Source organism: Geotrypetes seraphini, chromosome 10, assembly GCF_902459505.1.
Source record: "Geotrypetes seraphini chromosome 10, aGeoSer1.1, whole genome shotgun sequence".
Lineage (NCBI taxonomy): Eukaryota > Metazoa > Chordata > Amphibia > Gymnophiona > Dermophiidae > Geotrypetes > Geotrypetes seraphini.
The window spans coordinates 45888718-45903391 of NC_047093.1; the positions used below are offsets into that span (position 1 = coordinate 45888718).

Consider the following 14674-nt stretch of genomic DNA (forward strand, 5'->3'; position numbering starts at 1 on the left):
CTCTTCAAAAGATTACTCAGAGAAAGGTAAGGGGTGCTCTGACTCATTTTATTGAACTTAATTGCAAAACAATTACTTCTTTAAGGTAATCTCTCTGTCCTGACGCAAGACAGTATTTAATACACATTAAAATACTCCACACTCTTCCCTTGTCTGTGTCCATGATCCGTTTGAAGAATCATCAGTCCTTTAGGGGCAATGATTTCCTGGGTACAAGGCAAACCTATTCCCTTCTATTTCAACAAACAGTTTCTCATTCCAGGGATCCACTTCCACAAAGATTCTTCCCTTTGGAGAAATCTATTTCACTGTATCTCCTCCTGTATTCCAGCTCTAGGATGGGGCTTTTTTCTCTTTAGTCCTGTCAGATTGAGGGTCGTTACATACCTCTGTCCTATCACATTCACTTTACACTGGACACAAACTAAAAAAAGTCAAGGGATTCTTCACACTTCACAAAACTAAAGTGGGACCCAGGGCTGAGCTCTAAACACACACTGCTTCTCCTAAAGGTATACAGATCAAATACAGATCCTCTATACTTTGACTTGGTATGGTTCTGAAGACAAAACCAAAAGCAGTACTGTGGATGCGAGGTACTTGATATCGAAGTTTATTGTGATAATACTTTGCAAATGCTCCAAATGGTGCAGGCAATAGCAATCTGTACAACACACAGCAATGAACTGTGGTGCTGACCCAACACGGTCTGCGTTTCGGCTAGAATTGCCTTCTTCAGGGGTTCAAATTCCAATTACCATAAAGCTTAGTTATGCTGTGAGTCATACAATGGTGTTCAGTATTGATATTGTATGACACACAGCATAACCAAGCTTTGAATGATAGAGAGTTAATTTAGAAAGAAGTTTTGATATGTGTTTGTCCATATCCTACATGATATAATTTTTTTACTCAAGTGATTTGCAGGCATTGGCATATAATGCAACTGTATCCAGTATTTAGTGATTCTTCCCCCCCCCCCCAGAGATATTAAAGCTGGGTAGGAAGGTGGTAACTATGAATGCTGGTTAAATTATTGTGAACAGCAACGGATTAACATTCTGAATGCAATGTCGCTTTGTGGGATCTGTTCCGAGACTGAATGGATGACGTTGGTGTGAGCGTTCTGTGTGATTGGTTTTCTTCTCTGTCAGTTCATTATAGTTAAAAGAGAAAGCAAAAAAGCCGCCGCTGCCTTTGAGAAGAGTTTGAACGAAGATGATGGGTGTGCTAGTTAAGGTATGAATGTTAAATTTAGTGGACATATGAGGGTGTTCTTTTTAATGTTACCTGTTGATTTTTGTAATTTGCTGTTGTTATAGGGGACAAACCTTGATACAGCCTTTTGGTGAAACATGATGTCATGTTGGGAGTTCCCCTTTAAAATCACCGGATGAAAAAGATGAGTGATTAAATTGCTATTATATATTGAATTGTTGCAAATGAAAATATTTAAGATTTGAGATTTTCTTCAAATTCACTGAGCTTTGGAACACTACGCATTTTCCCCCTACAAATCTGAAGCAATCTCTCAGGCAATTCCAACCCCTCTAACATTCCCTCCCCTTCAACCCTTTTTCTTCTGCAACATTCCCCTCACACATTTGTAATTCGCTGAATGTCCAGCCTTCTTTCGATGTGAACCGCCTACAAGTCGTCTGACTATGCCGGTATAGAAAAATAAAGTTATTATTATTATCTAAATATTTTCCTTTATAAAATAAGCTACATACATAGATGCATGTTATGAAAAAAAGGCCCATTAAGGCAAATGACTTGTTTTCCATTACTTTCTGGAGACATAAAGAAAAAAAATTAAACAGTCAGTGACAAAACGTGTCCCAGAGATTTTTCCTGGGTTATAGACTAATATGCTAGCTACTATTCCATGTTTTTCAGTCTGATTTACAAAGGGCTGCAGAAAATGCAAGAACCATCTACAAATATTGATTTTGTAAGTACTGAGACAGTACACATGGTAAAAATCAACACACAGATTGCTTTTATTTGCCAAAAGTCAAGATGTCGGGATTTGAAAGATTAAATCCGTGCTGCTGTGATAAAACTTTCAGTATCACATGATCCACGTACCTTGTTTCTCCACATCCTTTAATGGATCAACACCAGGTGACAAGATAAAGAACATTGGTGTTGCAGGTCCAGACTCCTCGAAAGATGTTGCAAAGTCTAGAGATCTTCCAACAACATATTTGCTTCCTAGCTTCTCTTCAACAAAGTCCCTGTAAAAGAAGAATTTTTCAAATTGGATGCATCTTTCAGTGCAATTCCTCCACAGTAATTAAACAGGCATGACTGTTATTAGAGTATGAATATGTAACACGGAATTATTAGATCTGCAGGTCAGGGTTGTGTGTTAGGCAGAAATGGGAAGCTCAGGATCAGAAAAGAAAAGTAAAGATTATTTTCCTATTTTGGTGGCCCCTGCTGGTCAAAGAGTAGCACTAAAAATGTTGTTTAGAGATGGTTTCAAACCCCCTTTCTCACTTACTTGCATGAGTGAGGGCATGTGGAGCTATGTGGACATAACAACTGGGAAAGAGACACCTGAAGAAAGCATGGAGCAGATCTATTTGCATTCACTGCATCCATTGCATGCAAATAGATTTCATACATATTAATTGTAGAAATCTTGAAAACCAGGCTGGGGTGTGGACCTTGAGGACTGCATTTGAGGACCTCTGTCATAGAAGGGAAAAGAGGGGCATACTGATAATTAAGGGGGAATTTTTCAAACCACATAGGAACAAAGTCTGGGAGTACATTTTGCCTGCAGACTTGGCAACAATTATGAAAGTCTGTGCATACTCATTGCATGGTAATCAGTTTTATGCTTTCCATTCAGCATCCTTCTAACTCAGGGGTGTTTGGGGTGGGAGGTATAAAATCTAGAGTTAAGAGAGAGGTAAGGCTTTTACTCCATGAAGAGGTCCGGTTAGGTTGATGTGTCAACTGCATCTGATGGGTTCCCCACTCTGGGGGCCAATCAGGAGCATTTGTTTCCTGCTCTAGGGGCTAAGAGAAGGAAAAAGCACTGGGGCTGCCAGTCTGGATCACAGCTTTCCCTTGGGGCTCACAGAAGGAAAGAGAGGCTGGGTTCCCACATGACACTGAGAAGAGTCAGGGGTTGCCAGTTTGATTCACTTGGGAGAGATCAGTGGGGATATCAAGAGAGAAAGAGGTGAAGAGTGAAGTTGCTAATAGGGGAAAGGATTGGAAGCTGGAGAGAAAGCACTGAGGAATTCAGAACATGTCTTTAAAGAGTGGAGAGAGATCAATCGTTCCACAAAGTATCTGTCTGAAGTGGAGAGAGAACTTGGGTATAATTCATGCCCAACAATATTAGTGATACAGATGAGATATGGTGACCAGTAAGCAATTGATAACCATTCTGATAGAGACTAGAAGCACTTACAGAGAAGCAGAGCAGAGAAAACAACCATCCAGTAAGAAAGAGGAGAGAAAGATGCCCGACACTCCAGGGTACAGCACATCTCAGAGGAGACTGATTTTCTAATATTGTGAGCATCTGAGAGTTTATGCAACTATTTTACCTTGTTTTTATGGACTGTTTGTCTTATTGTTTTCATATCTTTGTTACTGTACATATTTTGGCACTTGGAAGGGACAAAATAAATGGGGGGGGGGAGGGGGGCAGGGCCGCCATCAGGGCAGTACTACCAGTCCTGCATTCAGGGGCCCGGAGCTGTATGTGACATGTTGAGGAGGATGGGAAGGAAGGAAGAGGTGCACACTCATAACATCATTATATATTCATCCATAGCTGCATGTTAATGATGTGCTCATATGCACTTATTTATCATCATAACATATACATCATCATTAACATGCAGCTGTGGATGTGTAAGGACAGGCTGAGGAGGATGGATGGGAAGGAAGGAAGGTGCAGATATCAACATATCGTACATTTTTAACATGCATGATGCAGCTATAGGCAAGCTGAGGAGGATGGGATCATACAGATGTGTATGTTCAGATATGCGCTCAGATGTGTAGTTTTTTCTGATATATTTATTAAGCTTACAGTATTTATAAAAACACATTTAATACTTGTTACAAAAAATATTGTGCAATTGTGATCTACTTCTGGCCTACAAAGGTCAAAAGAAATCCTTAACTGAGATTTTACATTCAAAAGTGAATTATAGCTACTAGCACTATTATTTATTAGTTATTTATTATGCAGATGTTTGTTAGTTTGTTATTGGTTCAGTATTAGACATATGTTAGTTTAGAATAGATAGGTATAGATTAGTTTAGTTTAGGTTAGGTTAGGGCCCTGCTGAAAGAGTCTACCTTGACGTGGTTGCAGGCTTACAAATGTTTTGGTCAAAGAGTGCAGCGACAGAGAAAAGTATGTGTGTATTTGGCCCATGGAAGAAAGGGGGGCCGGGGGGGGGGGGGGAAGGGGTGCGTGGGGGGGCCCAATAGGATTGCTCAGTAAGGGGCCCAGAAATTTCTGATGGTGGCCCTGGGGGGGGGGGTTATTATACTTTACTTTGTAGCATCTTCCTCTCTTTCCTTTTTAAAGTATTGTTAAAGTGTCTGTCTACTACAACATTTGGTCTAATCTACTCAACAAGTTTCAGGGAACACTTTGACTAATCTTTGTGCTTGGGAGAACACTGAGGAATTCTGTGTGCTTTTCCTACAGACCCAATTAAAGTTTGTGTATCTGCCTAAAGAATATTCTCTCAGCCCCAATATCTAAAGAGGTCAACTTTTAGTAAATCCTTAAGTCGCCCAACCCAAGAGAACCCAGCAATGCTACCTCTAAATGTAAAAAATAAAAAATGTCCTGGTAGTCTAGTAGTCTCCCTCCCTCCTCTGCCCCTAAATTTAAAAAAAAAAAAAAAATAGCCCCAGTGATCTAGTGGCCCACTCCCTCCCTCTCTCCAACCTGCCCTCCCCCCAAACATTAAACATCCATTGTATTTTAGTTGACCCTCCCTCCCTTCAAACCCGAACTCTGGCTCTGCTACATATATTAAAAAAAGAAATCCCTGATATCTAGTGGCAGCTCTTTTTTTCCCAAATATGTTTATTATCAATTACAACATAGGGCTCCTTTTACAAAGGTGCGCTAGGGCCTTAACGCGTGGAATAGCGCATGCTAAATTGCTGAACGTGCTAGCCGCTACTGCTTCCTTTTGAGCAGGCGGTAGATTTTTGGCTATCGCGCGCTAACCCGGTGCGTGCGCTAAAACCGCTAGCGCACCTTCGTAAAAGGAGCCCACAGAATGAACAATCAACCAATAGTACCCTGATCCCTCTTCCAAGCCTACCTGAACCCAACTCCACCAAATGCATACATCAAGAGAAACATGAACAACGGCCACTTGCTCGGACTGACTCTGCCTGGTGCATCCCATCCCAGGAAACATTGCACGGGGCTAAGTGTCGCCATTTTTCAAGAAAGCGGTGCCAGAGGCAGAAGTAGGCATTGCTCCTGCCTCTTTTGAAATATGCAACTGGGAGGGGCTTTGGAAGGCCTGGGGGGAGAGGAAGGGATTGGGGCAGGGGATGCCACTAGATATCAGAGATTTCTTTCTTTGTTGTTTTTTTTTATATTGGGGGCAGGGGGGCTCAGAGAAAGGGAGAAGGCCCACTAAACTACCAAGATTTTTTTTTAAGAGCAACAGTATTGGGTTGGGTCAGAGGAGGAATGGGTGCTGCTCTAGGGCCATTGCAGAAAGCTTGGTTGGTGACTATCTCAGATGTCCAGGTGAGGGGCTTGTTAGCTATCCTACTAAATGCAGAGGGTGAGCTAACCCTTCTATAACACCTCAGGCCTGGTGATGATTTTATCTCGCTTCAAAAAATTTTCTGAATTGGGGCAAAACAGTTAATAGCCTCTTTAACATCTATTTACATGGACTGTGCCCTAGTACCTAATGCAAGGTTTTGCTTCAGTGCAAAACCTTTTTTTTTTTTTTTGCATTGAGCGGCTCTAGATAACCACTTACTAAAGGGCAAATTCTATAAGAAGCGCCCAAAAATTAGGCACCTACATAGGCACTGTTCAGCGCGATTCAAGTAAAATTGGATGCTGTTTAGTGAATCGCGTTGAGCGGCACCTACTTGGGCACCTATTTTGGAGGCGCCCAATAAATAGGACAGCTCAAAGCACAACTAAAAGTTAAGCGCCCATGTGAGCGCTTAAGCACGCTTCAGAGCAAGGATTCTGTAAGAAGGTGCCTAACACGTAGCCATGCCCACGCCTAATCTGCATAGCGTCTATTTTTTCGAAGGCCGCCTAAATTTTTAGTGGCGTCTTCTTATAAAATTGTGCTTTCTTGATAGGCACTTATATTTAATCAGTGCTGATTAAAAAGCTTAATTGAGCTTGTTCTCCAATTTATATAGGCGCCTATCTAGTTGGGCGCCTCTGAAATAGGTTTCTAACTTTAGGTGCTGGTTACAGAATTTGGGCCTAAGTGCTCCTGCCCATAGTAGCTTTTTTTTACAATGAGGGCTTAAGCCTGATATGCCTACAAATAAAAGAGGAAGCAAAATACAGATTATCCACAATAAGTTGGAACATTGATATGCTAAGTTGATATGCTTATAAACAGAATAGGTAGCTGAATATTAATTAACTGCAATGAGTCTGGATATTTTTAATATGAATAATGCATAAAGTTAAGCACTGATGACTTGCAATGATTAATATGAGTTTGAAAAATTAAGTGGGAGACAGAAAAGATAACTATAGATTTTTAAGAAGCACTGAATTTTTCAAGTTTTGCACTGCAGTATGAAATGATAATGAAGAACTGATGTTTTTTTGGGACCACTGAATGAAAAGTGGAAGTATTGCACTTCTTAGGTTCGATATAAATTCGATGTATCATTTATGAATGATTATGAAGGTTTTTGTTTTTCCAATATAATATATACAATATGGGGCTCGTAATCAAAATGGAAATACATCTAAAAACTGGCCTAAATCGGCACTTAGACGATCAGTGCGACAAGTCGTCCAAGTGCCGATAATCGAACCGGGTTTTAGACATATCTAAAAATGACTTAGGCCTTCATAGTGCTGCAGTATGCCCAGAGCTAAAAGGGGCATTTTAGGAGGAGTGGCGAGGGCAGGACATGGGCCATCCTAGACTTAGTCATACTGTATAACCGAAAGTCGTACTGCATAACCTAAAATTTAACAACACTGCCTAGACAGAACTTGGACGTTGTGACTTAGGCCATCTAAAATCAGGTCTAAGTCACAAGAAGGCATCCAAAGTGACCAGATAACCACTGCAGGGACAAAGAACAGACCCCTTCATACTCCCCCAGTGATCACGGAACCCTCCCCTCCCCCCACCATCATAAAATTTGTAATAAAAACATCACATATCTGCCTCCAGAACATCAGCACCTGGCAGCCTGGCATAGGAAAGCCTAATAGAGCTGCACAGAGGTGGCTTAAGTGGTCTGGGGGTGGGCTAGTGAACAATGGAGAGGAGACCCCAGGCCCATAAGCTACTCTAACCACTGCATGCATGATGAAACATGTGCACCCCCCATAACCCTTATGTAATGCCATATAAGTGGCACCTGCAGCCATAAGGGCTATTGCGGTGGTAGACAGGTGGGTCTAGTAGGTACTGGGGGGTGTTTTGGGGGGCTCACCATGACCTATAAGGTTGATGTGGTGAGATGTATATGTGGCACCCTTTTTGTGAAGTTCACAGCAGTGCCCTGTAAGGTACCCCACTACTCTGGTGCAATGTTTGGGTGTCCAGTCCATCACTTTGCTGACCCCGCCCATGTCCAAAAGGTCTTTTTCTAGGCGTTTTTGACTTGGATGAATTTTTGGATGAAAATGGATGAAAATCAGACGGCTGGACGTACAGTTAGACAATTTTTTGGAAAAAAATTTTGGGGACGTATTTTTCAAAAATGGACTTTTTCCATGTCCGACTTTGGCAACTAGCAACTTAGGCCCAAAACAGACTTAGACATATCTTTTGATTATGCCCCTCCATGCATTATAAAGAAAAAATTTCTTAAAGCAGTCACATCAAAATTCCTAGGCCTTTGTTAGTCAATATCTCTTGAGCAATTATATAGCATGACTATAAACCAATTACAGTTCTCCCACCATATCCGCAGTTTCCGTATCTGCGGATTTGCTTATTTGCGATTTTTTGGGCTGCTGACTCCGCCCCCTAATTTTCATCACTGAAAATCGCTGCTCCCGGTGGTTCATGGAGGAAATCGCTGCTCCCGGTGGTTCCTGAAGGAAATTGCTGCTCCCGGCATTGTACGGAGCAAATCGCAGGTCGGGTTATTCATGGTTTATTATCTTTTTCAGGTCTATTTTACCGAAAAACCGCGAATAACATGCAAAAAGTTATTTGCGGTTTTTCAGTATTCACGGCTATGTTCTGCCCACAAATATGAAGGGAGACGTGTAAACAGATCATTTAAATGGGTAACTTCAGTGCATTAACTAATAATAAAATACAAGGCACAATACCAAGTTGACCCCAGGATGGCTCCACTACATTAAGTTTAATTTCTATAGCTCAGATTTAGGAGGATTCTGCTACAGACCCAAGTGAATTCCCAAGGGACCCAAGGGAATTTCAGAGCTGCCATGAGGTCTGACCCACTCAGTGGGAGATTCAGAGTCCACTTCCAGCCTATTTCGTCCCTTCCTCTACTCTGCCCCACCTTTCATTCCACTTAGCCCAGACATTTGCTTCTGGCACAGCCAATTACTACTAATCTCATTATTCCTGCAAAAATAGCCATTTATGATTAGACTTCCTTCTTTATACCAGTTCCTGTAAACCGTGCCGAGCTCTACGATTGTGGAGATGATGCGGTATACAAACTTAAGGTTTAGTTTAGTTTAGACTATTGCACTGTAAATTCTACACCTGCTTAATCTTCCATAGCTACTTTTGCAGGGAGAGTGAGAGTGAGGGCAAGCAGGCCAACTGTCCAGGGCCTAACCACAATAAATTTAGTACATGTGCTGCATTTGAAGGAGGATAGCAATTGTTGCAGAGAAGCAGCAGTCAGGAAAGTAGGACAGCAGACAGCATGGGTTGACTTTGCCCATTCCCCCATGGGATACAGTCTGCATTGCTCATCCAGTCTTTTCAGCTCTAAAGGCAGCAGACTGCATGGACCTCATGGGAAGAGATTCTGCAATTGGCCAGGAAGAGGAGGAGAAAGAGTTGTTAAGTAGCATCTTATTTTGAATTGTTAGGGGGAGTGGAATTTGGTAGCTACAGAGGATGAGGATAGGGATATAATTAATGACTACTAGGGGTATGGAGGGCATAGAGGGACTGGGAGTCTGATCAGGTGGGGGTTTCAGATTAGGGATGTCAGGAGTCTGATCAAGGGGGAAGACTTTGGATATGATGGGGGCAGTGATATTTGGAAGAAAGGGGGGTGAGTTGACAACTCCAAATGTCCCTTTAAGCTACAGCCTGAGAATATAGGGTCACCACTTTGAGGCCCAATTGTCCAAGCTACTAGAAGAATGTTGCTTGTGAGGTGGCTTGCAAGCATTGTTGTTCAATTACCATGGGAGTCAGCAACCTGCAGTGCTGAGATACCGCAGGTTGATGACACCTGTGGTAATTCAAGTTGCAATAAAAATTCTCCTTGATAACTTCCCTCCTTAGTCACATTTAAAAGGGTCATTTTCAGAGGAAATATTTAGATCATGGGAGGAAAATAACATTCTGGGACTGCTTTACAAGTTTACATGTGCTCTTTTCCATTTAAAAAAAGTACCTGGAGAAACAGTAGGTACACATATTCATGGGGACCTTATAACAGCAGCAAGTTTCAAAGTAAAAGCAAGGGCACAATTTCACTTTCAAAACTAGTGCAATCTGTAGGAAAAACGAATCTGCAAACCATGTCACAATATAAATTGGTTGAAAATCTTCTATGAATTGCACTTACCGCACTGCATATGTCATGCGATCAGGCCTCAGAGCACGCATCATACACAGACGCTGAAGAGCTGTTTTATTCTTCCATTCTTGGGGGAACTTCTCTTTTTCTGGACATTCTGATTCCACAAATTTCTTCCATCGTTTTGCAGAACCCTCAATGTCTCGATCCAAATTCCTGAATTCATCCATGGATGAGAGAGCCTGGGAAATGGCAAGAGGAGCATCTTCAAATAGTTAGATCATGAATAATTTGCAAACTTCCAGGATGCCATGGGTCCATGGGGCTACTGAGAAATGAAGAATAGTTTCTGATATGTCATAACATTTCAGCATGGGACATGTGGTGATTCTGGCAACAGTATTTCACCTAAGCCACTTTAAAAATACAGGTCATATACAAGTATTGGGTAATAACTCAGTACATTTATGATTTACGTCTATTAACTTGATGAATTCAACTCTCAAAGCCTAAGCACAAATGTGTCAAGTTAGCCCCACTAAAAGTTGCCACTTTTAATTAATTCATCTTTTTTAATGTATAATATGTACGTGTATTAAATGGGACATCCAACTTACTCAAACAACTAAGGCATAATTACAATGTAGTTATATACCAACAAACAAGAAAAGACATGACCCATTCCAAAATACTTATTGTAACAGATGTTATCTGGGGACAGCTGGCAGATATTCTCACATGTGGGTGACGTCATCCACGGACCCTGATTTGGACAGTGTTAAAAGAGCATTGCTACCTTAAGTTTTTAGAAACTTCATGACTGCCCGCACCGCCCACGCACAAGTGCCTTCTCACCCAATGTCAGCTCACAGTATCTCAGTTCCGTAAGCAAGCTATGAAGCCAACCAGGGAAGATGGGAGGAATGTGAGAATATCTGCCTGCTGTCCCCAGAAAACACCTGTTACATTAAGTAACTGTGCTTTATTCTAGGACAAGCAGTCAGCATATTCTCACATGTGGGACTCCCTAACTTATTGAGGGAGAGTTGGCCATTAAGAAGAAAATAAATTCTGTAATACTGCTTGGCCAAAATGACCATCTCATCTGGAATAGGATTCTAGACAGTAGATGCTGAGATGCAGAACGTTGATGCTTCAATGCAGAGCACCAATGCTGAGTTGTAGAGCGTCGATGCTGTGATGCATAACATCAATGCCGCAATGCAGAGCACTGATGCTGCGATGTAGACCTGGTACCAATACCACATGGCCTCAATGGCTCAGGCTAGGCTGGTACCAAGTGAGCAAATATAAGTACCGGTGCCAAATGCAACTTAAAAAGGTCACCAAGCTCCCTTTGGAAGAACTCCGTCAGTTGTTCTTGAAGACTTGAACTGGTACCCTTGGCTCAACAGCCGGTACCATCGGTGCTGCAGGGTGTCTAGGGATGGGAAACCTCGATGAGGATGCATGTTTAGTAGGAGACACTGCCTGCACTGAAGGAGATCAATGGTTTTGACTCTTGGCCTGCATCAAGGGACTCAATGCTGTAGAGGCCTCCAATGCTTTTTGGGAAGAGGATGGCTTCTTAGCAGGTTTGCCCGATGGAGGAACAGCATCCGATGTTGATGCCGGTACTGATAGCTCAGATTTATCACTGGAGTCCATAGCCAAGCCAAACAGCTTTTCCTGTTGGCTACGGCAAGCATTTAACAAGCGTTTCTGTAGTGTAGATCGAGTACAAGAATCTACTCGATGCTCAGGTCCCAAACACTGTATGCACCAACTGTGTGGGTTAGTGATTGAAATAGGGCGCTGGCACTGACAGCACTTTTTGAAACCACTCGAAGGTTTAGACATGGAAGGAATTATCTGAGCAATTGGATATACTGATAATACAAACAAATGAATTGGAATATTAGAATATTTAGCATTATTGAGTGAATAAAAAGAAAGAGTAAAATTGTGTATTATTCATGTGTTTGTAAAATAGTTTCAGTAGTATGTAAACTAGCAATTAAAGAAACATGAAATGTTTCATGAGATTGGTTGTTCAGTAGGTTTGAATAAGATAAACTAAAGTTCATTTTGGTGATGAATAAAACAGTTAAGATTGTGAAATTAAAGTAAAGTAATGGGTATTAAGATAACACAACAGTTTAATGAGAAAACAAAAGTACCTTAGATTTTGAGAGCATTGCTTAGAAGTACAGACATAATTGTTCCCTTAATTGATACTTTTGTTGGCAGAATTACCGTTTTGATTTTTTTGCACCATATACCATGCCAGGCACATGGTCTTTAAAATGGCACATTGTACCACATAAAGCGGTGTAATATAACATACCCTAAAGCAGATGTGTGGCCTTGTAATTTGAAACACTGTACTAGAAACACAGTGGTAAAGTCTGTCTCCATTAAAACATTAAGTTAAATGCTTTGATGATTAATTTACTGCCTTGTTCATTTTCTAGTCTTCTGCAATATGATGCATTTTGGCTGTAAATATCATTTTCCAATGAAAAACAAATGATCAAACTGCACTGCAGCATATAATTCTTTTTACTATTGAAATCTGAAATATCCTTTCAGGGATCTGAAAACATTACTTCCAAATGTAATTTTCCTAACTAGAGGAAGGGAGGATTACCCTCAGAATACATAGAATGAAAAACTAAGATTAATTAACCTAATAACAGCAAAGCCTTTGAAAAAACCTAATTATATTTCAAATGCATTTTTAGCTATTAGAAAGTGATAAAACCTAAAAGACTAATGAAATGATATGCTGCATGAAATTGCATCTGAAGAGTACAGGGGAAGGCCAGCTCAATGCGAGTTGAAGCTTATGGCCAGACCCTGGGAAGCAGACACCAGAAGGAATGCAGTCAAGAAAAAAAGGGCACAGCAGAAGTGGTGCAAGCAACCCTCTAGGCTAGGGAGCAGATATTCTTTATAACAGTGCAAATCCAATGGTCTGGCATAATGTTGGCGGTCATAAAAATTGGCTCCCAATTAAGTACAGTGCCCACAATCAACTGGGACAATGGAGAATTAAGGAAGCAAACTCCCCTAGAGTGCTGTCAAAACTAGCACTTAGAAAAAATAAACATACCCAATAACAGCTGTAAATTCCAGCATTGATTATGAAGTGGAGGAGTAGCCTAATGAAAAGATAGATAAAGCCAGTTGATTTTCAAAAAGTATTTGACAAAGAACCTCATGAAAAATTCCTGAGGAAATTAGAATGTCATAGGATAGGAGGTAATCAGTGGCGTACCTAGCATGTGTGACACCCGGGGCCCATCATTTTTTGGCACCCCCCCCATCTGTACGAAAAACATGATTTTTAGTAACAAGCCACACGTCACACATGAGTACCTAGGAAAAGGCAGCATCTTACTTACTGCAGTGAGAAGTACAACAGCAATACACCCATTGTAAAACTAAAGCCAGACTAGTACAGATCAATCCTGCAGTCAATCCTAACAGAAAACCATGTCTTTCGAACACACAGAACACAGAAAACACCTTCGCCTAGTATGGAATGTCATCACAAACTTACCCCTCCCCCTTTTACAAAACTGTAGTGTGGATTTTAACCACGGTGGTAACAGCTCTGACGCTCATAGAATTCTGAGCATCAGAGCTGCTACCACACGGCTGGTGCTAAAAAACACTCCACAGTTTTGTAAAAGGGAGGATAAAATAGAAATACATAGACAAAGGTTAAATTGAACCAGCAAGAAGCTGGACTCTGCATACAATGCAATGCCACAGAAACAGTGACACATGTCTCCTAAAGCAATAAATAAATAGAAAATTTTTGTTCTACCTTTGTCTTCTCTGGTTTCTGCTTTCCTCATCTTCTTGTTACTCTCTTCCTTCCATCCACTGTCTGCCATCTCTCTTCCCCTATATGGCATCTTCTCTCCTTCTATGCCCCTTCCAGAAACTGTATGCCTCCCCCTTCCATCTCTCCTTTCACCCCCATTGATCTGGTATCTGTCTCCTCTCCTTCCCTCCAGCTCTGGCATCTCTCTCTCTGCTCCCTTCCTCCTGTTCTTCCCTGGTCTTCCTTCTCAATTTATTTTCTGCCTCTGTCTAAATTCTTTTTTGCTATTCAGTCCTCAATTTCCCTCTTTCACTGTGTCTACCTATAGCTTGCCACCTCTTTCCCTCACCCCTTCCAGTAACTAACTCTATACTCTTCCCTCAATCCTGCATGTGCCCTTTTTTTCTTTCTCCTCCCCACTTCCTTCCCGCATCTGCTCCCCCTTTCCCTCACACTTCCATTCAGTAGCTGTCCTTCCTCTCCCCTATACTTCCATTCAGTGTCTGTTTCCCCTCTCTCTTCCCCTTCCATCTACTGCTCACCCTCTATCTCGCCCCTTCCATACACTGCCCTCTGTGCTCTTTCTATCCAGAGTGCACCCTCTCTCTCTCTCTTCCATATGGCATCCTCACTCTTTCTATGCTCCTTCCATAAACTATCTATCCCGTGCCCCTTCTCTCCTTTGTACATGATTGATTTCAACTCTGTCATCTCTCCGTTTTTCTCTCTCTGTCACCACCCCCTCCCCTATGCTCTGGCATCTCCCTCTTCTCCTTTCTTTCCTTCCCACCTCACGGTCTGGCATCATCCCTTCCCTGATTCCTGTCATCTCTTTCCTTTCCTTTTCTTCCATCTCTCCCTCCCCCTCCATGCTCTGATATCTCCTTCTTCCTTTCCCCCTTCCTTCTCCCA

General features: G+C 41.6%; 1 protein-coding gene across 2 annotated transcripts in view; it reads right to left on the reverse strand.

Annotated features, from left to right (window-relative positions):
• DNAH9 (dynein axonemal heavy chain 9) overlaps positions 1–14674 on the reverse strand; it is a 366622-nt gene that overhangs the window by 85208 nt on the left and 266740 nt on the right. For both annotated transcript variants that reach the window (XM_033960210.1, XM_033960209.1), the window contains exons 60-61: positions 9976–10169; positions 2092–2240 (exon numbers count right to left, since the gene is read on the reverse strand). In XM_033960210.1, coding sequence (XP_033816101.1) covers positions 2092–2240; positions 9976–10169 — 343 coding nt within the window. The remainder of the gene's footprint in view (positions 1–2091; positions 2241–9975; positions 10170–14674) is intronic.